This window comes from Halyomorpha halys, unplaced genomic scaffold (assembly GCF_000696795.3).
Source record: "Halyomorpha halys isolate HHAL.00 unplaced genomic scaffold, Hhal_1.1 Scaffold1040.1, whole genome shotgun sequence".
Taxonomy (NCBI): domain Eukaryota; kingdom Metazoa; phylum Arthropoda; class Insecta; order Hemiptera; family Pentatomidae; genus Halyomorpha; species Halyomorpha halys.
Window position 1 is genome coordinate 225,624 of NW_027112448.1, and position 27,190 is coordinate 252,813.

The following is a 27,190-nucleotide window of genomic DNA, read 5'->3' on the forward strand; positions in this document are numbered from 1 at the left end:
GAATCCTAATCAGCTGTGCTAAGATTTTCGTACGTAGTGCCCTTTACTCAAGATTTCAATCTTGTCTCTTGTTTCATGTGTTTTCGTTGCGATGGATTTATGATGTTTTCTTATTTAACAAGTTTTACTTAATACAATCCACTTATTGGTAAGTTGCTCGAACTTTATTTTACCGCAGAACTTCTTTCCATTAGAGTAGTAGAGTTTGAATCGTTACTAGTTAAAAGTATCTGATCTTCATCGTAATAGTATAGAAATCATATATTGTCAATCTTTGCCATAATTACCTATCTTTCATAACTAAAATGCCATTTTCAGATATTCATGTATTGTGCCTGAAATGCCACAGAATGAACAGGTTATTTTCTGTTTTCTGGTTTGCACACTTTTCCAAATATCCATGCATGTTGATAGTCAATTTAATTTGTACTCTTAAAACTGTGTTATTAGTTCTCAAATGCAGCTTTACAATTAGTAATTGAAAGACATTTCAAGCTAATGTAATTTTTTGTTGTAGATTTGTTCAAGTGTTGCTTTTCTTACTTATTAACTTTCATTATTCAATAACTATCAGGGAACTAGCAGGTACTATATTATAAAGTTTAGTTTTTAAATTTGTTACGATAGTTCCCATTCTCAATTTTTTTTTCTTGTTGATTATTATTATTGTTACGGTTAGCAGGCATTTTTAGGGAAAAAACATAATAAAGACAGAAACTCAATGTTTGTATGCCGCTCTAACAAAATCAGTGCCAATAGTATCTGGTATTATTCAATTTACCTGCCCAAATAGTATTCGAATGAATAACGTGTGTTGTGCTGATGTATAGTATATATATTTTTATTTATTTTCTCATAACAATAAATAACAGCATTTTTTATTGTAATACATCTTTCATTCGAAAGTTATAATTGCCCCTCACAATGTGATACTGGTGCTAATTTATTATTCAAGCCAAAGTAAATTCATTTTATATCCAGTTTAAAAAAAATTATTACAAACAAGTTTACAATTTGACTAAAACAATCTTAAAAATATTTTATTGTACTAAACATGTGGAACTTCATCTTGATCAGCGTAGCAAGAGTAAAATAATTAAACCTTTACTTTTTTTATTTTTATGAAGATCTGAGTACATACAGTCACCATGACATGTATATGAAAGAATGAACCTGCCACATATGTATGGTTGCATAACAGGTAGTAATGGATCTAGTGATTGGAATTTAATAAATCCTTTGTTATCTCTGCTTGTAAGACAGTTTTTAGTGATAACTTAGCTAGTGTACTCTACATTCACTTTTAAACTATTAATATCTTACTTGAAAGTCAGTGACAGGCAACGCCAAAAGTTATTATTAGACTTCAAAATACACATGCCAAATTAAAAGCGTTACTCTATATTTGGATTTTTATCTTTTGTTTACCAATCTTAAGTTTAGTAAACAAAACATAATTTATTGGTAAATATTGTGATAATTTTTTTTTTTTATTTGTAATTATACATTTTTGTTATTATTAATGATTATGCCAACTTAAAACAAATGTGTCAATATAAACAAATTGTATGTTTATATTGTCAATTATTTATTAAATTGTTCATTGTATTCAACTGTCTTTTTACCTTCTTTACTGTATAATTTTATTTTATAATGGTTATCAAACAATGAATATTTACCACCTGTTATATTTTTAGAACGTGGAAAATCATTATTGGTTATTAGATTTATTTTTTATTATTATAGTTGTTTGAGAGTGGTTTAGTTTCTTTTTAAACAATTTTGATCTCTTATCTCTCAACTTTATTCTTTTTAACATCCGACGTTTCGACCTCTCAGGTCATTCTCAAGGATTCCTTATTCTGTCTGTATTCCTTTTCTTTCCTTAAATTCATTAATGCCGGCTAATTGCCTTTGTCCCAATATTTTCTTCTATTAAATTATTTCCTAAATTTAAACATTTCAATAACAACTTTTATGTTCTTTAACAAACCCCACTTGGGGGGTGAAATTACATGCATAAAAAAAGGATGGGGTTGTCCACTAAGACCTAGACCATACTAGGTACGGCCATAACCATCAACTATCGCCTTTCAATTCTAAGCTTGGGACAGGAAACAGAGAAACTATTATTGTCTAAAAATAAACTTTTTTCTTGAAAAATGTTGTCATTCTTCATTCCTTTGTTTCATTAATTTACTTTTTAATTATTAATGAGAAAACTAAAAAATTCTATGAATGAAATTTGGTGAATTGTGCCAGTGGACAGTCTCCAAGAAATGATTCTCGTGGGGGAAAAAATGCTGAGTCGGCAACATATCTTTAAAAAATTCTAACATTCGAAATGGCCATTTTAGTGAAAATCAAATATCTTGTTCGCATATCTACCTTTATTATTAATTATGGCTGTTGTATAACTTCTTGCTAGAGCTAACCTTACTGAAATCTTATACCCTTATACTAATTCATTTCTACTATTATTATATCTTATACTAATTGAAATTTATGACCTTTCCATCTTCTTTTCTTGAATATTTTCATTTCTTTCATTATTTTACTGTAGCAAAAATTATTTGCATGCTTAAGGATCAGTTATGTACCATACTTCACACCATAATTTATAAGTTTTATGTAGTAATTCTTCTTAGATTTTCTTTAAAGTTGTATTGAAGCAAAGTTTTTATACGCTGTTGTATTCAAACTCTTAATGGAACCCATATATGGTATAGGAACAAACCGACATTTTTGTCAAAGTGTGTTTTGTTATATATAACGAGAATTTTTTCCAGATTTTTCACTTTGTAACATAAATCCAAAGTACCTTGCTCTTCTATTTAATTATTTTATGTAGTAAAAGCCTTATGTTTTCTTACAAAGTAAAAAAATTATGTATAAAGCTTAAAGAATACAACAAAAAATATATTTGATGGTTTCTTATTAAAGCATATGTGGGTTCAATATTAAAAACAAGTTTGTTTTGTTTGTGAGCTTAAAGTATACCTTTCTTTTCTTAAAGTAGTGCTATATAGGTATCACCCTGTTATTACATTTTGCAAAGGCATTTTTTTATTTTTACTATATCAGATTTCTGTTTATTACCATGAATTATTTTGATTTTTTTTTTTTTTGTTTCTTTTTTTTTTACTAAAGGCAAATGTCTCAGTTCTTCAAAAATATGAAAGGTTTGTATTTTGAATCTGATAAACCAATGTATTTTGTATAATTTATTAGATAATAAATATCAAAACTTAGCATTGCATTGAATACAAAATCATAATTGAAAAACTAAAATACACTCGAAAGTTTTTATCTTAACAAATCCCTTTTGATGTTTTTGATTTAAATTTGTATTTTATACAAAAATAAAAATTGTATTAACTGCAGGTTAAATTTCAGAGTAAAACATTAAAAGGATGATGATAATAATAAAACAAATACAACTACACTGGCCTCTACAATGTAGTATATTCATTGTTAAAATGCAATTTGACAAAATAAATAATATTTTATCTCTAATTTCTCATTTTACCCAACATAATTCATCTACCAAACTACCAGTGATCATAACAATTTTCTGACAATCTCTTTTCTACTAAAATTAATTCATTAAATTTAAAGGAAATGTTATTAATCTATTTTCTTCACTGTTTCTTGTTAAAACTTGCATGTCAATTTGTTGTCAGTTAAATTGTATGCAAATCTATTGTCAGCAAGTTTCTTTATGTCCTCTTTTTAGCTTACAGTAATAATTAGATACTTAATCAAGTTTGAACTTATCACATTTAACAGGTTAAGTTAGAGCTCCATGTATTATTATTCGATATTAGAGATAACCACAGTACCCATTTATCCATTATAACTAATTTTAATTTCCTGAACGTCTAAGTATTTATCAACAGTATTTGATTTTTATTAATGCTGTTATGTTAAGTATCAATAAAGAGAACATTATGAATCAATATGTGTTAAAAAAATTTTTATTTATAAGGTTTATGGTAGGTGGTCACAGTCCTGAATATAATGGAGTTTATAATCAGGATTCAGCCTTTATATATATATATATATATATATATATATATATAATGATTTAGTCTTGATTATTTACTCCGTTTTATGGTTTGTATATAATTTATTAATATAGTCTTTTTTATTTTCTACTCTTTCGTTTACTTCACTTAGAATGAAGAATTCAATGTATCATGTAGTTACAATTTTGCTGTTGTATGTTGCAGTTGCATGGTTGCATGATGGCCGCTTTCTTGAACCGCACTCTCCCTATGCCAAGTACGCCTAGCCCTATCATCCCAATTGAACACCCACGTAATTCATCTTCTCCGCTTCAGAGGTTCGTGAAGGGCAAAAGGAAGATCAACGACATATTTGTTGAAATAGAAGATTACGTCCTTGACTCCAGTAATTATGTTACTGGTAAGTTTTTTTTTCCATAATCCATCTAATGTATTCATCAATTAGAATCAGAAAAAAACAATATAACTTTAGACAATTTTTATAATTTTATGTCACATTTTTGTTGATTTGTTAATTTAATTATCAACAACATAACAATTTATAATCATTCTTTTAATAGGGCTTGATCAATGTTGTTTAGCTTGATAATTGATAGTATGGATTGTGAGAGATGTGAAGTTATATTCTTTACTCAATCAGAATAAGGTTTGATGGAACAGTTTACAGTGTATTTACTTCTTGATGTGTGTAGCCTCCTCTTAGAACCACTTTGACAATTTCTTTTTGTGTTATGGAACTTAATAACTGTCTACTTAGTATTTAATAAAATTTCTAAAACTGATGATATATATTTTATTTTATTTCAAGACTGTTTTGAGGAGAATTTTTATGACGAGGGAACACTGATTTCAATAAAACTTTTTTTTGTGGTACTAGGTCAAAAAATATTAGACATATGTCCAAGGGTTCTTGCTAATGCACGCTAGGAGTCGAGAAAAAATTATATATTTTAAGTAATTTTAGACATTTTTTATATTATCTTATACTACCTTTGCTCTGCATGTATTTTTATGGTTACTATATACTAACTTTTATAATCTTAGAAAAAAAATCTTAAGGCAAAAAATCCCTTATCCCTGTAAGGCATAAATTTTGAGCAAAAAAAATTTATTGGAGAAATTTGTAAGGGGGTGCGGTCAGCAAAGAGCAACATAAATAAACAAAACCATATTTATTTATTTTATGCCGACATTTCGACCTGAGTTTCAGGTCTTCGTCAGGGCTATAGAACAAAAGAGATAACAACAACATTTAGAGTGTTTTTTATACATTATACATTACTCTAAATGTTGTTATCTCTTTTGTTCTATAGCCCTGATGAAGACCTGAAACTCAGGTCGAAACATCGGCATAAAATAAATAAATATGGATTTGTTTATTTATGTTGTTCTTTGCTGACCGCACCCCCCGATAAATTTCTCCAATCATTAATCTACAGTCAACTATCTACATCTCATCAAAAAAAATTTTTATTTTGATAACTATGATAATTCGTATCCTAGGGTTTTTCTGGGTACCAAAAATGAATATCAACATTATTTCTCCATAAAAAAAAAAATAAATAAATAAATTTTAAAAAAACCTGTTTCCACTTTGCTAAGTTTGTCGGTCTAAATTATTTTAATGTTGTTCTGTTATTATGGCATTGTGAGGTAATAATATACCAATAAATTTATTTTTGGATGTAGAATATGTATTCAAAATCACAAAAACCACTTTCTGTGTAGTAGGCTGAACAAATTTTCTTTAAGAAACAGCAAGAAGTCAGATTCATTTTTAGCATCCTCAAAACCCTTAAATATGAATTTCAACGAAAAATTAAAAATGTCCATGTTGTATGTATGTTTACACTATAGAACTTATCTTATTTTATTTTTAATAATTGATTGGCTTAGAGGGAAAACAGTCAATTTTTTTTTATTTTTTTTTCAAAATTCATTTACAGTGCCATCTATGGGAACTGAATAAAATATATGACTATTCTTTCATTTATTAAAGTGAACTGAGTTCAAAAAAAAAAAAAAAAAAAAGATATGCCATTATTTGAAAGACTATGAGGTAGATTAATCTGTTTTATTGAAAACATATATATATAGTCTTTCTCCTTTATCCTTCAATTCCTTACCATCTTAGTGACAAAACTAATGATATAAGTAAGAGGAGGTTATGTTACTATGTTGGGGTTTTAAGTAAACAATTTCCTTCCCATTAAATGCTTATTATGTTATCGAACCTTTAAAATAATCTAAAGCCCCCAACAACCTTAAATATTTTTTTCCAAAGGCGAATTTTTTATTAACTATTGTAAATTTTCTAAGTATTCTAAAACACATTAAGCTTATTTTTGGATAAATTCGTTCATATTTGACATTTAAAAATGTTTGTATGTAAACAGTTACTAGAAACTAAATTATTTTATATTATGACTTCTTATAGTGGTGCATGGTGAAAACAAGGTAATTGTTGAGGATAAAGAAGTAAGTTTAGTCACCGGTTATGTACAGAAAGTGAAAGGCATTAGAGATGTATTGTCAAGGGATCACATGAAAGTTGCCTTCTTTGGCAGGTGAGTTACATTTTTTCATTAAAATGGTATTAAATTTAATATATAGTAATTACGGTTAACTTTTTAAATCAATTACATTATAAATTTTTTAATAATTTACCAAGCAAAAAAATTGTCTGTTTGTTTTGTTGTTATCTTTCTTCTAGAATAAATGACTACTTCAAAAACATTTTATTCTGAATCTAACATATTTAAGCTATATTATGTAATCATGCCCTACTTAAAAATAAAATGTTAGATCTTGTTGCTATTTTATCAGTTACTATGTATTTTTTTAAAGTTAAATGGTTGATTTTTAAGAATAATTATCACTAGTTGTTTTTTCAAAGTAATAGTAAAAAATTATAATATTTCTGTTTATAGAACCAGTAATGGAAAAAGTAGCGTTATAAATGCTATGTTACGGGATAAGATCCTCCCCAGTGGTATCGGCCACACAACCAATTGTTTTCTCCAAGTTGAAGGCTCTGACAATACAGAGTCTTACCTGATGACTGAAGATTCAAAAGAAAAACAAAATGTTAAAGTAAGTTTGAGACAATAATAAATTTGTTGTATTTAATTTATATATTTTAAGATTAAAATATTTAGGAAATTAAAAGTTCTTGTTATTTTTATATGTATGTTATTGTTGGTGGAACTTAAAATATTTAGTAATCTGAATTTATCACAAATTCAATACACTTTAGTTCAGGCAAAATATACAACAGAATCAGTCAATGAATATGGATTAATATAGCATAGATTTCATTATTTATTTTCTTGCTGGAATTAAGTAAAATTATTTAGGGATTTACTATAACCACAGGAGGGAGGTGCTCACTTATTTTCCAATTAATGATCAGTTTATTTAAATTATATATTATTATTTTGTACTCAACTTAATTTTTTTTATTAATTTGATATTTAATATCAAATATGTATGTGTGTATATATATATATATATATATATATATAAAAATATGATTCAGTAGGATGTATATGTATGGGAAATTATCCCTTTTCTGGCTCTCAGGAACCTTGGATTTTGATAACCAAGGTTTCAGAAATAAGAGAAATTTTATAGAGAAGTGACGAATCCCAATTTTAATTTTTAAATTCTTACTACAACTATTATGAAAGTTATTTAAAAATGTGAGTGGTTTCAAGTACAGGCGGTTGTTCAAAATGTTACTTGTCGAATTTTAAAGATTTTACCTTGGTCATCAACATCTCTGTAAAACATACTGGTCCCTGTGTCTTAAAATCCCTAATATTTGCAATGTGTGTGTGTGTGTATGTGTGTGTGGATAAATACATTTTCTTAATATTGTTTTACTCTATAAATAAGTATGGTCAGGTCATTACAGTGAAAAAAATGGTCTTGTAAAATTGTTTGGGGGTTATTAAGAATTGACTCCCTAATAAAGTTTATAAGTTCTGAACTAATTGATAAACGTCCAAGGCATAGACTGAAAAGTTGATGGGAGAATCGCTGGTTAAGGGTTATCTTGTATATTTGTGTTTAGATGGCGATCGTTTGACAAATGTTTATAGAGAGCAATTGTTATTATCGGGATCAAACCTTGAGGTCGTTTTTATTTATTATTTATTTTACTGCAATGTATTAGGGAACAAGGATAAATACCTAATGTGAAAGTTTTCGCATAAGGTCACTACTTATTATGTTGTTATTCCTTTTTTATTTTTGTAGTCTGTTGGTCAACTAGCACATGCCTTGTGCGAGGAGAAGCTGTCAGAATCTCAACTGGTTAGAATATTTTGGCCAAGAGACAAGTGTTTTCTTCTAAGGGATGATGTGGTGTTTGTGGACTCTCCTGGAATCGATGTCTCTCCTAATTTAGATGAGTGGATCGACAAGCATTGCCTTGACGCTGATGTTTTTGTTCTTGTAGCAAATGCTGAATCAACACTTATGGTTACCGTAAGTATATTTCCTAAAAAAAAAAAAAAAAAATGTAAAACTGTTGTAGAAACCTTTTTCACAGCAGAACTAAGAAAAGTGTAAAAATGAATCAGATTTAAACAGCAACCCCAACAGGAGCTTCGCCACTTCACACTTAGGTTTTTGAGTAGTTGCTAACTAAGATTTCATCCTTTGATCCGCTTTGGGTGTCATGTAAATAAATAGCATATTCAGACAAGGAAAAATAACTTTTAATTATTCTTAACAGAGGATGTACCTCTAGGAGCTTTGCCTTTCGGCTTAGGAGAAAGGAAAACTACAGTTGGGTAGAGGTTTCTTACTGTTGCCACTCAAGTGCTGATTATGGACTGTGGAATTAATTTCAATTATTATCTTGTCAAATAGGTATCAACAATTTTAGCTTCTGTTTCTCCTTAACTGAGGTGCAAAGCCCTGAGGAATGCATTCCTCTAGTTTAAATAATTAATAGGCATTATTCCTGAGCTGAACGTTTTATCTACTAAACCAACACTCGAAGCACTGAGGATGAAATGATTGCTATTCAGTGCATTATCCTAAAGCACTAAGGCTCCTTCCTGGTTGGGCAGCCTTTTGATATCACTCTTTTTTAGGACTGCTCTGTTTTCACTGTGGGGAAACTTTCACAACCCAATTGTTTTTGGAATAATATTTCTTTTTTCATAGCTTCCAATCTAGTTAGTTATCTTTAAGTAACACCTATGTTTTTGAAATTTCAGATGGAAGTACTTTTTTTTTGTCATTTAAACTAGATTATTTGCTTATTATTATGTCCATTAATTTTATTTCTATTATTTTATCATTATGTTATTTTCTTATTATTTTTTTTTCTTTCATACACATAGTTTGATTATGTTCATTTTGTTTATTCTTCTGTTTGTATATATTTTAAGAGAGTTTTTTTCATTCATTTATTTATTTTATTTTAGTATGTATGTGATCATTCATCACTATTACCTATTGCCCACAACTGTGTGGCAGATTGTAATATCTATCAATAAATAAAAAGTATTTTAAATAAAAAAAAAATTTTATTTCTAGGAAGAATCTAAAAATATAACTTGCTATTTTATTTTGTCCACTAATTCATTAAGGAAGCCCCCTATCTAACTTATATATTACATATTGAAGTAAATAATATTTAAATTATTTTTCAGGAAAAAAACTTTTTTCACAAAGTATCGACACGACTCTCGAAACCGAACATATTTATATTGAATAACCGATGGGACGCTTCAGCATCTGAGATGGACTTCCAAGATCAGGTGAGGCTAAATTGAACTTGTATAATTTTTATAGACTTAATTATGTTTCATAAATATTTTAGTTACATCATAAATATTGTAAATCAATGAATTTATTTCTATTCCATTATATTGCTTACCTCGGAAGAAGCAGAATGAAATTATACAAAATCAGGTATAACCAGTTATATTTTATTTTGTTGTGGGTTTCTTGTTAAGTGTGATGTCATGTTTTTATATTTCACTTGCTTCTTTTCTTATGTTCAGTTATCATGCTTAGATTTCATTACACTATAATCATCATATGGTGAATGGTCTTCTGTAGCCAATATGCTGTCTTCAGTAGGATACTTCAATTTGGATATTGTATAAATAAAACACACTTGGGTAGTAATTAGAAGTTGTTTAGTCATAATATTAGGGTGTAGGTTATTTTTTCCATTTAAAATTTGTTATTGAATTTAGATAAATTTTGAAAAGCATGTTTATCCTTTGTATATCAGTTTCATTAATCAGTGAGAACTGGTGTGTTATAAACTGTTTGGTTTTAATAATTCATAGAATTCTTCAAGGAAAAAAAATTGGAAGGATTTTTGTGTGTAATGTTAATGATCATTTATTTCAAGCAAATAAACCAACTATAGCACTTCAGAAAACAAATTAAATTTTATCTTGTATTATTATGTTTTCAGTTTTTTTTTTTTTTTTTAATAAAACATGCCTTGAGCTATATAATTGTGATTAGTTTGGAATTAACTTTTTCCTCTGTTTTTATTTATTATGTTTAATTATGAATCCTTGTAATCAGCCAAGAAAAAGAATTAAATTCCCTCTCTAAATCTTAGGTTTTATATTTCAAGCTATGTAAAAAAGTCACCCATCCATTGATTTCCTCTGAGCCCACTGGATCGATTTTTTTTTTTCTATAATTAATGCTAAAAACTTCAATTGGTATAATTTACTGGTGCTTTTTTTTTTTTTTTTAAGTTTCTTCAAATCTCTTCATCTGTATTGTACTTCTAGTATGTCTTTCACAACATGCCCATTGTTGATTTAATATAACTTCATTTGCCATTTTATCTTGAATTTTATCAGTGAAATCACTTGGTTATTAGAATTTTCTATAGATATTTTTTGTGATGTTTGCGGTGTCATTAGATTTAACACATACTTTCACATAATACACCCAGCATTAACACCTTATTTGATGCCAAATTATATCATATTGGTTTTGCGCCATGTTTCAGTTAATTTTCTGTGTGTGTGTGTGTGTGTGTGTATGTGTATATATATATCAGCTTTTGGTAAAAAATACATTAAAAAATCTTATGTGAGTCAATTAGTAGAAGTTTAATCTTTTATTAGCATTGAGTATGTTGTGGCTCTGGCACAGGTCGGAAAAAATGCGTGCTTGGGGAAAAGGTGGTTTTTGAATAAATTTTATTAAACTTATAAAAACGTAAATTCCAATATTTAATTATTTTTAAAATTGAGTTAAAATATTTTTTAAATTAAAATTATCATAAACATATTTTTACTTAAAAAAACTGAAGTCATATACTTTTATAATCAGCAAAAATAAATAATTTGATCAAAAATATAATGAAAATAACATATAATTACTGAGGAAAATAATTTTATTTAAATAAAAGTATATTATTGAACATGTTAAATTTCTTTTGTTGAAACTATGATTTCCATAAAGATTTGATATTCTGTTACTATTTGATGAAAACTACTGCAGAATCTTATCGATTTTCTTGTTGAAGTTATGTTGAGCATGCTCTTGCTAAATGAGTTAAAAGCTAAAACAGTGCTTTGAGTGACTTAAAAAATTCATGATGATGGTGATGTTCAAACTTAGGAATAATCCAGAAGATGGGAAAATTGGTTTCACTTGAACTGAATCATAGGGAGTAGGAAAAACCTGAAAACATCATACTTACCAGACTTGGATCTGTTTGAGATCATTTCTTATTTTCATCGATGGAACATGTGTTTTGTGAGCAGCATTTCACATCTTACAATTGCTCGGTGGTTGATTTCCTTCTAAAGAGGAACTGTTTTAAACTAATTATGGCAAAGCAAGGAGAGTAATGTGTTTGAGGATGTTTCTTAACCTACTCATTTGCTGGTATGTAATGATCTCTTAAGAAAACGAATCAACCGATTTTCAGGTTTGATAGCTCAAATTGTTTAATGAGGTCCCATGAACGTTTCAAAGAATTTGAGCTTAAAATACTGAAAAATGAATGTATTAAATGAGTCAAAAATGTTGATAGGTCTGTAGCTTTGTAAATACTTTGATAAACTGCACAAGTTATGTAACCTAGCTTTGACAGCTGTAGGGAAGGCAAGTCATGTGACTCATTTACTTACTACTTGCACTTATCTTTCATGTGCTCACTGCCTGTCCTTCAAAAAATCAATCCAGTGTTTTTCTTGGTCTTCCTTAGTTTATTAATCTAATTGAATCTACATTGATTATAACTGTACATGCATATGACATCAGTATACTTATACATATATTTTTTGAATTATATTTTTGTAGAATAAATATATAAATTTGTCTTATTTAATGCGATATCCTGTTCTTACTCAATCATATCATTATTTGTTTATTTAGTTATTCCTTAATGAAGTTTCTTTAATAAGTTTCAAATAGAGATTTTTGTTTGAAAGGATGAATATGTATATTTTTGGATAACACACATTTCAGGTTGCTTCATCTTTGCTGATCTCATTTGCATCTACAATCTGCATCCGTGGCTGCCATGTCATTGTTATAACGCTTTAAAATTTTGCTTATCACCTAACAACACTATCGCTTTTGCAATATATCTACATTCCAGAAAGCTATTTTTTAAGTTGCCAACAATAATTTGTAATATAAAATAATGTCTATGCACAGAAAGAAAATAAGACAGAAAGTTTTGTTATCCAGCTTCAAAATGAGAATTGATGCTCTGATTTATCTATTTTATTATTTTTCTTAAATCTGTGTTTACTATTCAATGGTTAATTGAATTTAACTATGGGTATTGTATAGTAGATACTCCTGTTTAAAAATAGCATTGTTGTTATTTGGGATTTACTCTGAGTAAGAGGTTGAAATTCATTCTATGGATCTGCCACAAAACAAAATTCAGCCCATCAAGCCCTGTTTTATATCCTATTATTATTATATTATATGCATATTATATTATATGCTACCTCACCAAATATGGACACCTCGGACTATTAATTAATATTTATGTAATAGATATACTATGATTAAAATCAATAAGAAAACCTAGTGGAGATAGGAGGAGGCTTAGGTAAAGGGTAAAAAAAAAAAGAACCACTTACAAACAAACTTATATGACAACTAAAATAAAATCTGTACCGCTGCAACCCATGAAGAATTACAAAGCCAACGGTTGTGCAAGGAGGTGATTTGGTCAGAATCGCACTCAACCATCTGATTTTTACCCAAGGATAAAATATTAAGGGTACCCACTTAATTAGGCGGGTAGACCCCGGAGGGCTCCTGAACTCGGGTCCTTGGAGTCAGTAACACAATGCCTTTCCATTGAGCTACCCATTCCCACATGATGACAACTTTCATCTAAACATGAACTGAATTATTTTTTAATCCTGATTGCAGAGATTTTGGAGGCCCATATACACCCAACAAGATTTCAGACGTAGTGTATTCTATCTACTCATGAGCCTGTAACTTGGTTCCAATTATTTCATCAAAGCATTCTTTCATTCTTTGAATAAAAGGAAACAAAAAATGTATTATTTTTATCAAATCTACCATGTTTTTATAATTTAATTGCTTTAAATATTTATTGTATTACTTTTACCAGTTGCTTTGGGTTTGTTGATTATTGAAATGTCTAATACTTGCATTTTATTATTCTATTTGCACTACTCTACTTCACCTTGTCATTTTATTTTAAATAACAAACAAAATCTTGTCACATTTTTAATATTATTAATGTTAAATGGGATTTATTAATATATTTTTAAAAAATGAATAATTATTGTAAATTGTCATTTTATACTTTTTCAACACATTTTCAAATTTAATGTGATTGTTATACCATTTGACTTGAAATTATATCTAAATTATAATGGTATTCATCATATCTTGAAGATCTCTGTTTAGAAAAATGGTGCTAAGCATATTTTTTGTTTTAATTTCACAGGTCAGAGCACAGCATATGGAGAGAGCTGCCGATTTCCTAGTCAAGGAACTGAAAGTATGCACCTCCAAGGAGGCCAATGAGAGAATATTCTTCATCTCGGCCAAGGAAGTGCTTCAGGCGAGGCTTCAGGAAGAAAAAGGATTACCTCCTCATAGTGCGTAGATTTATTCTCAACTGCCATCATCTTTTATGAATGAAAAAAAAAATACCAAAAAAATAATTTTAATATCGTAGGTGGAGCATTAGCAGAAGGATTTCCGAATAGATATTTCGAATTTCAAGACTTTGAGAGAAAATTTGAAGAATGTATATCCAAATCAGCTATCAAGACCAAATTTGAGCAACATTCACTGCGTGGGAAGTCTATAGCTCAGTATGTCAATAACTATGTCTTAATTAGTTTTACAAACTTTGCTAGTTATCATATTTTAACATAATCTAAAATTAATTTGCCAAAAATAATCGCTAAGTCTGATTTAATTTTTTTTAAAAATATTTTAGAGATATCCGTGAAGTGATGGAAACGGTTTATGAGCGAGCTCTTTCACTTCAGAGAGACAAATCTCTGCAGAAGAAGGAAGTAAACGATAAATTGAACTTCACTGAACAGCAGCTCCTCCTCATTACTCAAGAGATGAAAGAGAAGATTCACCATATGGTTGAGGATGTGGAACAGAGGGTGAGGTTTGATCTTTATTATGCTCGCTTCCCTTCAGTTGTGATAGCTCCAAGTCCACAAAAAATTGTGTATCATTTAAAGAAATATCAAAGTATTAATTCACAAAGTCTTAAAAGAATTCTTAAAGTCTGAAAATATTAAATAGCTATGCTACAAAACTATGGTTTTGACAAGATATCTCAAATGATAAATTGATAAGGAACAATGTTGAAAATTGTATTGTTGATTTTTTTGTACCTACGAGGTATCACAGCTTAAGGAACGATAATTTGTATATGGTTCAAATGGTTTTATAGGCATTTATTTATTAGTTTGATCTAAAAATTGTGTAGAAAAATTTTTTGTTACTCTGTCTTTCCGTATAGACCACTTTGGTTGTAAAGTGTAGGATTGGCTGTTTTGTTTCTCGTGGGTTTATAATTAGCATCCAGATGGTTGTGAACTTGTTGATCCTTCTGATTTAATTCTTTTTTTTAGGTACAGAAAAGACTTTGTTTGAGGTAACTCTGTCCCTTTTGGCTAACTGATTGGACAAAGCATTAAACTGGTACCCAGTTGAATGCCTGATCTTGTTAAAGTTTTTTTTTAACTCATCCGTTTTGTTTTCAGTGGCAGAAGCTCTGAAGCTGTGTTCATAGTGATAAACAAACTACTTGTGATTCAGTGTTCTTATTCAGTAATGTCATGTGTTTTCATTATGATCAGGCTTTCTATTATGCTCAAAACTTGGAAAAGGACAATGCTACTAACAACTTTATCTTGAATATTCCTCCTATTGGGAAACTCAGTGTATTCCAGCTCCTGCATATTTTATACTTTAGGTTCATCTGCATATTTTTGTATCCATTGTTAGGTGGCATTTTGTCATTTAGGTTGTAGTCAAGTGTTAGATTTTTTAATAGAAGAAACTAAAATGAATCTTTTTCTTATTGTAATGTAATGATAATCATATGGGAAGCTATTGCAGTCTAAGAGTTTTAAGTGTATTTGATGCTTATTAAACTAAGGTACCATTCAGTAGCTACTAAAGGTATGTCTTTTACATTATATTTTGATGTTTTGTCTTTCTAGCAGATAGGCAGAACACAGTCACTGGTTTACACATTGACAACATTTGTTGGATTTGATAAACTTTTTTTTTCATCATAATAATATTAGAAGATCAAAAGTTCAAAAATACATTTTCTAAGTAGTGAAGTAATATGTAGTATTGAATATGTATTGTGTGTGAACATGCCACTAAACTTGCATTGAAATACTATTCTACAAATAAAAAAACATCCTCCCTTAAAAAATATTGTCTAATTCCTATGTTTTCAAGTGTACTGTTTCTAAATCTGAAGCCAGAAAAATCTCACCAGGCACCGAGTTTAAGAAAAACGTGGTGGTTGAAAATGAAAAAACAAACATTTTTGTAATTGTATGTTTATTTTTAATTTGTAGGTGTAATTACTTAACTCTACTTGAAGGAACTTACCTTTTAAAAATCTTTATTCAATTTGAACTGAGGCTAAATTTATAGTCAGTGTATAATTTGTTTTCTTTTACATAGTAATCCACCTGCATCTTTTCATTTGTCACTGCCATTTATCAATTCATTGATTGTAATCCAATGGAAGTGCTCCTAATGTTATTATAATGATTGAGATTGTATAAAGTCAATGTTTAGTGGCTAATTGATACACAGTGCTTTATGTACATAAATTATTTCTAAACTAAACTATTATTTATTTTATTTTATTAATAATCTCTTGGTTTGTTATTTCAAGTTTCACTACACATTTGGAAATTCAGTTCATGAATTTTTTTTTAAGTTTAATTCAATATGAAAAAAAAAGTTGAAAAAATATATTTACAAAACTCTTATATTTCATTCGAAATTTATGTTATCTCTTAGAATTCAAGTCTTCTAAATTCAGTGTCGTGTTAAAGCAATTATTGTTGTCTTTTACCTGCATTACAATTATGTATTTATTTTTATTGGTTTACACATTATGCCCCAGAATATTGTTTTTCCTATTCTGTTCTAAATTTTTTACAACATATTAGTGAAACTCAGATGAAAGAAAAAATTTACTTGAACTTTTTGAAGATCTAAAAAAATTGTCTCATCAGTATAACATATCAGAAATTGCATTTAAGCCTTTCTTTTCTATAATTTCTGTTACTTTAAATGTTTTAACTTTGCTATTTTATTTTTAGGTTTCAAAGGCAATGAGTGAGGAAATCCGTCGGCTTTCAAACCTTGTCGATGAATTTAACGTACCCTTCCACTCAGAAATGTTAGTTCTTAATGTTTATAAGAAGGAGCTTCACAGCCATGTCGAGAATGGTCTCGGTTCCAACTTAAGAGCCCGGCTTAGTACAGCGGTCGCGATGAATATTGAAACAGCTCAGAGAGAAATGACAGGTAAGAATTTAGTTCTGAATGTATTAATCTATGTTATACTACAACTTATGCCAATGTATTTCATATTTTATTGTTTTCAACAAACGATCCATCTCGCATATTAACAATAAGGGGATTAGAAAGTATTTAAAAGGCTCGTTAAATATAGGTATATAAAACAGGTTTATACAGTAACAGTAAGCTGCAACACCAGTTGTCAAACATGAAAGATAAACTAGGTAAATTGGAAAAGCAAAATACAATATAAGGACTTGACTGTGAAAGAATGTATATTGGAGAGCCATCCAAAAAAAACTGGAAATCAGGATAAAACATGTCACAAATTGTGAAAATTTTAAGAATATAAACTGTATTAAACCTTAAATTTAACTTCAAAAACCCCACCATAATAGACATGACAAAAAGCAGATGGATCTTTGAACCAATCCACTTAATCAAAAATATCAACAATCCTGTAAACTACAAAACAGACGCAAAAAACTTGAATACACATAATATAGACCTAATAAATAGTTTGGACGACATATAAGTAGAGAAATAAGAAATCAGGAAAAACATTTAAATGTAAAACTCTCCTATTCAAAACTATAATATGCAACCAAATTTATTAAATATAGACATATCAATAGAGAAGGAGACAAAGAGCACAGAGGTATATTGACATGTCCAAAGAGATAATGCTTAGTATATTAAAACTGATTTGTGCTAAAGGGGCGGATAAATGTATCAATAGTGAATAATATTGTTTAAACAATGTTGTGTTATAAACTTCAATTAAGTAACTATGTGAAAAAATTTCAAAAATAAATGGATGTACTTAACAAATGAGGTAAAACTGATTATATGTTTTTAATTGTTGTAAAGGTCTTGTATTTTATTTGTTTATCAGTCAAGGGTTATTAAGTTTTGTTTTTCCTAACTTAATATGTTTTCCAATTTACAATAAATTCATATTTCGTCATTTCAGCCTCTTTAGCACCATTGTGTACTTTGCTTTTTGTAATATCTGTTTTATTTTGCTAATTATCAAACATAATGATTTTAAAAAATGATGTATTTCTTTCATAAGTAAGGAGTGGTGTTAAAATGGGAATTCAGTCAGGTACCACCTCTTCCGTCCTCTTATATTGTCTTTACCATTTGAAAACACTTACTTATTTTGAGCGTCATTATAATGAGGTTATGGTCAGAGTATATAATCTAGTTTGCCAGTAGTTCACTGTTTTGTTTTGGATTAGTTCTACTTTATTTTAATTCATGATTATTATTTTTAGTTATACTATTAGACTTATATCTACTATCTCATTTCGTTATTTAATCTATTTTTAAAAATCATATCATTATAGATAGAATGTCTGCTCTACTACCTGCTACCAAACAGGGGATCACGCTGTCCGTTGTGCCTCGTAGGGAGCCGTTTGAAGTTCTTTACAGACTCAATTGTGACAACTTGTGTGCTGATTTCCAGGAAGACCTAGAGTTCAGATTTTCTTGGGGAATATTATCCCTTATTTCACGATTTTATAATCGTGATAAACCAAAGCTGGCATCTAACAATTACCAAGCAATGCAAGTAAGTGGTGTTTATTCGTATTTAAATAAATTTTCAATTGACTAGTATATCATCATACTGATGTATACATTTGTTTTTGTGGAAATTATTATTCTATAACATATTTCTCTTTCTTCCTGGGTGATAGATACGCAAACATATATGTGTTTATACTTCTCTTTTTTTAATATATGTCTTTGAAATGTAAGAATCCAAAGAATATATCTATAAAAAAAAAAGATATAACTGAAACTCGATATTTATAAGTGAAATGCTCATTAGACTGTACCGAGAAATTGGAAAACTATTATTGTTCTAAATAGTTAAACTATTATTGTTAATAGTTAAACAATAAGAAATATATAAACAGTTAATGTAGAATAATCATTTACATTGTGAATGAATCAGAGTCTATCCACCTTCCCTTTACCATGGCTATCTCCATCATCGTCTTATTTAAACACAAAATTGTAAGGTATTTTGGCATGATGAGTAGCTTAATTTTGACACTTGAGACTTAGTGGCAGAGTCAATCAGTAGAAGTGTGAAACTTCAGATAATCCTGGTATACAGTATTCTATCTGGACCGATGTAACTTTGTAACAGGAAGTTTATTAGTCTAAACCTCTGATTCCCAAAGTGGGCGCTGCAGCGGTTCAGGGCGGTGGTGATGGCCACAGGTGCATTTGAGGAGAAATGAATAACTACAAGTTGTCGCAGTCAACAATATTACTGCAGACAAAAATAGAGCCGAGGATTACTGAATTGGTTGCAGCACACCCGCTTCATCGTTCTCATTAAGTTGCTTTCAAATGTTTTAACTTTTTTTGTATTACATTCTATTCTGAGTTTCATGATTCCATGACGAATGTCTAATTTACTCTTTTCTCGCTGAAGAAATTATCGGCGACTACCAATGTGGTTTTAGAGGAAATCGTTCAACTATTAATCAAATTTTTTTATTACGACAAATCTTGCAGAAAAAATTGGAATACAACGGGGTAGTTCATCAGCTTGATATAGATTTCCAAAAGGCTTACGATTCTGTTGACCACTAGAAGCTGTATAATATTCTGATTGAACAGGGAATACCAAAGAAGTTAGTAAATCTCGTACGGATGTGCATGACCGAAACGTTTAATAAGGTACGAATTGGTAATCATTATCCTGAGGAATTCCAGGTCCGGTCAGGTTTAAAACAAGGTGATTCTTTATCACATATCTTATTTAATCTAGCACTAGAATACGTTATTAAAAGTGTGATGAATACCGAAAAGGGTTTAACTTTGGGTGGTAAAATACTGGTGTTTGGGTATGCAGATGATTTGGTATTATTGGGTGATGACAAAGAAACTATAGAACTAAATACATCCACGCTAATAAACTCATATAGAAGGAAATACGTTTGAACAAGTAGATAGCTTTAAGTATTTAGGTTCTACGGTAACTAGAAAAAACGAAATTGACGGGGAAATAAAAGTTAGGTTGAAGGCGGGAAATGCTTGTTATTTTTCAATTTCAAAACTGGTTAGCTCGCACCTTCTATTGAAAAACTTAAAAATTAGAATTTACAAAACTATTTTCCTTCCCACTGTTCTTTATGGATGTGAGATGTGGCCTCTTACGCTAAATATTCAGACCCAGTAAATATAATTCAAGTTATAGCATTGCGGCATATAAGATGGGCATGTAAGGTTGTAGGGCTTAGTAACGAGCGGATCCCTAAAATGTTAATAAACACTGAACCAATGGGTAAACGTCCGAGGGGTAAACCGAAACGTAGATGGGAGGGTTGCGTTAAAACTGATTTAGAGGAATTGGATTTGGAGGGGCATCACTGGAAGGATGTATGCAGAGAGCGTTTGGTGGTATTGGCATCAAACTTTCGGGTTCATTAGGCCTTTATTATTTATTAAAATGTTACCAGTACAATACCATGCAAAATAGTACTTGCATTGTAGTTACTAAATTTGAACTTGCATACAATTTACTTGGTGTTGTCTATAAATTTAATATATGCGAGTTTTAAACAATTGTGTGTTAGCTAATTATCTTCCAATAAGACATTTTAAGTGTAATTACAAAAATCTTTTTGTTTGGTTTTAGAATTACGGCCCCAGTATGTTATCTCCTTGTGATTCATCAGAGGTATCATTCTACAACTGTCCTCCATCTCCGTCTCCTCAGGCTTCTAGTTCATTTTTGCGGCCTGAAGACTGGACTCTTGCATCGAAATTCGCTCTTGCATCAGTCGGGTCACAGGGTACTGTCGGAGGTCTACTCCTTGCAGGCATGGTTGGTTGATTTTTTTAATATATTTTAAGATAAATTTTCATATCTGAACAAATACTTATAACCTGTACATAATTTTTCAGGTATTAAAGACAGTTGGTTGGAGGGTAATTGCAGTAACAACAGCACTATACGGTTGCCTTTACTTGTATGAAAGACTGACTTGGACTAATAAAGCAAAAGAAAAGGAATTCAAACGTCAGTACGTTGAGCATGCTACCAAGAAGCTCAAATTGATTGTCGATCTGACATCAGCCAACTGCAGTCATCAAGTTCAACAGTTAGTTTTACTTATATATATTTTTCTATTTATTAGTGTTTTTAATAATCATCTATCATTAAATATCTAATATCTGTAATATCATTAAATATCTAATATCACCATTTTTAAATTAATCAATTTATGTATTTGTTACAAACTGCCCTAAGGAGCTCTCAGGGCTTAGGTCCTCTTCGCTTACTCTGTGACACTGGTTATGGTCATTTTGATTGCAATTTAAAATTAAGTGTCCTACTTTTCTGTTCATGGAAAACAATAAGTTAGCATACCATTACTTTCTAACTAGTTTCTATTATTAGTTCCTAGAAACAACTTAGTTAAATTTTCACTATGTCTTTTATTTATTCAAATACATTTAATTTGAAATTATTTGGAAGTTCACCAACAACTGTAGGACTCATCAAAAAGTTAGGTAGATAGGTATTTTTTAGCATGTTGGCACTTTAACCCAATAACCAACCAGTGTTGCCAGTTCTGCTATTCTGCTGAGCTATAGATAGGGAATATCAAAAGTGAAAACAGTAATTTGTTATGATACTAAAATAATTATTTGAAGTTTCTATACCTCCAAATAAATTTTCTAAATCAATATTAACTATACTATATCTTTGCCTTAATTCTGAAATTCGAACTTAAAGTTATCTCCTAATGATGATAGACTTAGTTTATCATGAGGCTAGTTTTGTTTTCTATGTGTATTCAAGTAGAGACTAGAAAAAGATTTTGCTGAAAAGTTTAAACAATTTTCTCATTTAGGTTTATTATGAATTTCAAGATTGTGCTCTCAAATTTTTCTCAGACATATATAAAAAAAAAAGCTCCAGAATGAATATGTTTGATTTTTTCCTCAATCTTAATTTTATTATAACAAACTATGAAACAACAGATAGGTGCTTCAGCAAATGAATATTGAGTGAGGTTGAGGAGCTATAGTTGACAACACAATTCTTCATATTGATGGCTATAAAGCTTTCGTGATGGTTATAATAGTGTTTGAATAACCATTTTTGTATGTTTATTCATATCACTGTATCAAAATTATTTCACTCGCTAAGTTGTATTAATTTGTAGATAGTTATAGTATTTCATTTAATTAAATTTTATTTTAAAAAAAGAGATGTATTTATACTTTATATTGTAATATCTAAATTCAGAAATGACAGTCATCGAGGGATTATTTGCTTTGCAACAGGTCAACAATCTACAGCTTAAAATCAGCTGGCTGGCCAGTCTTCATTTAGTAGTTGGTCTACTTCTGTTACCAGACCCCATCGGAGTGAATTATGTGGTGTTTGAACATTTAATTTTACTTTTAATGGTAAACAGCCACTGCGTCCAAAGAGTGCCATTTCAGTATTCAATTTCATTAAGGTTAGAAAATTTGTTACTTTAAATCCAATCCGTAAAGACATGGGCCTACCGACTATTGAAAGTTGGCCATAAAGCTGCTTCTAAAACATTACAACAATCATCTTGCTTGTGTCACGAAATATCTCGTCTCTGACCATTTGGAGTCGTCACCCAGTATGATATTTTATATATATTGATTAATTTTGTAAATTTTTACCTATTATATTAGTAACAGTTCTGGTTAACTGATTGCCAACCAAAATCAGTGCCCAAGAAGATAGAATAGTTTGAAAAATTTCATCTTCTTTTTTAATATCAATTCAAGGTCCTGATATGCAATTTCTACCATCTCGATTAGTCTAAGTTTATTTTTACCTTAAAATTACCATAAGTATAATTTGCTATTGTTTCGTTTGTTTCAGGGAATTGTCTAGTACTTTTGCCCGACTTTGCCACCTGGTAGATGAAGCCACAACGGAAATGGGTACTGACATGAAAGCTCTCGAGAAGGAACTCTTGAGGTTAGAAGAAGCCGCAAACTCAGCCAAAGTATTGAGGAACAAGGCATCTTACCTAATCAAAGAATTAGATATGTTCGACGAGGTCTACCTTAGAGGTACAGATGGTTAAGTGATGGTGTTTCTAGCAAAATTTTTATCGTTAATATGACACATCACAAATATTAACCAGGATGTACAAAAAAGATGTATAATAATATGTACGCTGGGATCTTGTCGGATGCAGTTGGAGTTAGCGTGTATATTAACTTGTAGCCCTGATGTATTTTGGAATTGTTATGTTTTATTTATTTTATTTCTTGTTATTGTAATGTTTATGAATAGAAGACTAAACTTATAGTCCATATTTATTATATTTTTAACAATTGAATTAATTAAGAAATGAAAAGTATAATTAACATTTTAACAAAGGTTGTGTAAACAAGTACGTTTAATTTGAAGATTTCGACAGCTTTATGTTGTTGCTTTTAAATTACTCTCTCAGAACAGAATAAATATTTCAGTATGTGAGAAGCCTAATGGTTTTATTCTTATTGTATATGATGCTGTCTTCATATCTCATAAATGTTTCATTAGAAATTTTTGAAGGTATTCATTTTTTTTTTTTTTTATTGAAAATTAAATGGTTTTAATTGAAGTAGGACTTGAAAGGACTTGAGGCTTTATTAAGCAAATATATAATCCTTTTACTGCTGTTCTTCCGAATCGTAGCTATGTCTATTTGCAATAATTATTTTTTGCTCAATTTTAGAAATGGTCTTATGGATTTGGTCAAAATTGTTGATAAGAAGTATTTATTGCACGAAACTATTATATTATATACCCACAGATATGTCATAGCTCTCAGGAAGATGATGGTTCAATGGACACATCGATTTAAAATGAATTAAATAAATGTAAGTAATCTCTAAAAATTAATGTTTATCAAATCTTAATTTTTTTTAAACTTTTATTTTAATATTTTTTTAAAAATTAATTCATTGTTATTTTCAGTTTTCAAATAAAAAAAACATTTTAATTCTATTTCTTTGATACATATACAAGATACTGGTCTTTAATAAAAATATTTTTAAAAAAAATCAAATTTTTTTTTATTATTTTTTTTCAAACTTAGTTGGACCTGTTATTTGTATTTATTTAAAAACTAATTTTTCATCCATCGTTAATCTTTACCAACAATTTTTACCTGGTTAAGTAATTAGTTTCGTGAGCCATTACTGCCAATATAATATTGAATCAATTGAACTTTTTAATTATAAAAAATCATACATAAGACAATATGATAATCTAACTTTTCAATCTTCTGTTATTAGTCTTACGTAACATAATTATAATCTATTTTCAAACATTAAGGTATGTATCATAAATATTCCATAATTATTTTAAAATAACAATCTACTTGTCTTCTTCTTTTTCATAAAATAATTTTAATATTTTCACGAGTGAAACTTGTGGATGCGTTGCTTATTTTTATCAACTCCATATCGCGCAATAGTTAACTATCAATGACCAAATTCTAAGATCATTTTTAAATTTATATTGCTAATTTTTATTTGAGAAATTACATTTTTTATCATATGCTAGAATTTAATGTTAATTATTTGGTCAGAAAGGAACTATGGATACAGATTCCATGTAGAAATTCATATTTGATTGTAAATGATCCAGATAAACATCTAGTTTTCAGATCCTCTTTGCGATTGGTTAGAAAAAAGTTAGATAAAGTAATTTAACTCTCTAAACAGACACTATTTAAATCTATAACAACTTCAAAATATAATTGGTGCAGTCGAGATCAATATTCAAGGATTAGTTTATTGAAAAATGATGGGAACCACAATAGATTAGATTGAATCCCCTTCTTCCATTTTCCTTATTTTTATTAATGTAATATGGTTTTATTCTAAGTTTACATGAATTGTTAAATTTATTTCATTCGCTTGATATTTTTAAAGTTGATATCAATGTTTCATGACCTTCAATTTCTTTTTTTTTTTTTATGCATGTGTTTTGTGAATTGATTATTATTGAATTATTTTGGAATAGTATTCTTTATATTGTATGTTCCTTTTTTTAAATATTGATTTTATTCTTTAAGAATTTTCACTGTTACTTTTCTTATATTATTGATTCCTGAAACTCTTATTGAGCCTTATGGATTTCTCCTTGAGAAAACTTAAAGCCTCTATCCTAACATTGTAAATAAAGATTATTTTGTTATAAAAATCTTCTTTATCTTTAATTGTTAATTATGTGAAGAATATTTTTCCTGTAAAGAATCATTGTGTCCTAAACCTAGTCACAATATCTGAATAAATTGTGTTGATTTTTCAGTTGAAATTATTATTTTTATCATTCCTGAATCCCTCATAGATTATTAATATCAAATAAACTGAACTTTTTTATTATTATTATTTAATGGGCAACAGACGATGGAGGCTTGAGTCCTCGCACTATGTATTTCCCAATATATCGCGTGTTCCTTAATGTGATTTTTTCGTAGGGTGGGTTCGTCACTCCCACGCCTATTTTTTGTGAGTGCCACCCAAACCAGCCAATGGCTAACGGGCCTCACAAATGCTCGGGGAGAGATTGTCAGTGAGTTTTGCATTACTTTGTGCTTGAAAAAAGCCCGGGTAGGACCAGGGATTCGATCTGACTACCTATAGGTTGGTAGACTGGCGCGTTACCACGCTGCTATCACTGCCCCTGCACTGAAGTGAACTTTATATTTTAAAAATTAATCTTTGTATCTTCAGCACTCAAGGAACTAAATAACAGTAAACAGTATGTAATGAAAATAATTTTATTAAGCTAGGACTTTGTTCCTTTAGAACAATTTGTGTATATATGATCTATTTATATTTATTCAAGACCAGAGCAGTGTGAGTGTGGTTATTCTTACTTAAATCTTACAGTATTCTTAATTACTTAGTATTCTATGATAGAAAAAAATCACTTCCAATTTCTAAAAATAATATATCCATATACACTATATATTGTTTATTCTGTTTAGAGAAGAAAGTGGTTGAAGAGGAGGAATTTGAATTAGAGTACTGTTAATATGTGACATATGGTCGAATGAATAGAGTTCCAGAGGGAGTGAGAGATAGGGTTAAGAAGGACTTGTCTAATGCATTAGTTTGGCGAGTTGGAGGGTAGAAGTCAGCTAGACAAGATCTGGTAGTACAGGATAGAACAAAGGATTTGAAATATAGGTTTTTAGGTTCTAGGAGAGGTGCCGAGTTCTAATTACTCAAAATAAGAAAGACAGTTGAATATACTGACATCTGTAGAAATGGTAATGAGGAATGATAAATCATATTGAGGAATTCACAAGACATTTGAGTCTACCATAGACCAAGCAGCCATAGTTAAAAGGGTGGAAACAAAGATTTGACGGGTTTTAAGTGGAAAGAGATATCAGAGATGATTAAATTACTTGAGGGTTTTATAGTTTGAAAAGAAAGTTGGTAGATGTTCAGTTTTTAGAAAAGAGTTTGGTCAAAATTGACTCCAAGGTTTTTGACTGGTCGGAATGAGATTAAGGTATTGTTTCAGGATAAGGATAGGAGTCCCAGGGATTGATTTAAGGTATAAGGGAAATTCAATTAAGATGGCTTCTCTGGATTTCATGAAAGCCTATTCTGTTAATGTCTTCTTGTTTAAGTTTTAGAATGGCATCAGAGAAGCCAGTGAGGCTGAAGAAAAGGTAAATATGGACGTTGTCAACTATAGATGATATTAGGAGTATTAACTGGTGAATGGTCAATTATTCATTTCTCTAATTAGGATATACATTTAAGTTACTATTGTGAATTTCACTTCTCAAAGCTGCTTGTTTGAATATCACACAAATTTTCAAAGGTTAATATTTTTTTTTTTTAAATTATTTATTGATATTTACAACTGTGTAAAAAATACAAGTAAATTTGATCGTAATGACATAATGGTATGATACAGGATGTAGAGAAACTACCCAGTAGTAGAACTCTAAAAACAGTTTACAATATAAGGTCACAAGGCCATCTTATTTTCAGGCGCCTCGGAGGATTGCCAGGAATGGAAGAGGAAGCAAGGTTAGAAACTAGTGGGTTTGGGTGGTTAGGGAGTTTATTATGGAAGGAAT

The 27,190-nt window shown here is 29.5% G+C and overlaps 1 protein-coding gene across 6 annotated transcripts; it reads left to right on the forward strand.

The window, feature by feature from the left end:
- Window positions 1-25,394, forward strand: Marf (Mitochondrial assembly regulatory factor). 6 transcript variants are annotated; one of them, XM_067050303.1, is made up of 16 exons: window positions 20-148; window positions 319-358; window positions 4,233-4,428; window positions 6,466-6,595; window positions 6,959-7,121; window positions 8,289-8,519; window positions 9,698-9,805; window positions 9,933-9,959; window positions 13,981-14,134; window positions 14,215-14,353; window positions 14,482-14,659; window positions 16,862-17,069; window positions 18,416-18,642; window positions 20,728-20,916; window positions 20,997-21,193; window positions 22,966-25,394. In XM_067050303.1, exons 2-16 carry the CDS (start codon window positions 341-343, stop codon window positions 23,171-23,173), a joined length of 2,373 nt encoding a protein of 790 aa, XP_066906404.1. In that variant the 5' UTR covers window positions 20-148; window positions 319-340; the 3' UTR covers window positions 23,174-25,394. The 6 variants fall into 6 exon arrangements, with proteins under 6 accessions (XP_014287763.1, XP_066906404.1, XP_014287761.1 ...); XM_014432275.2 differs by having other exon boundaries at window positions 9,939-9,959; XM_014432277.3 differs by lacking the exon at window positions 319-358 and having other exon boundaries at window positions 1-148.
- Window positions 25,395-27,190: the final 1,796 nt, after the last annotated feature.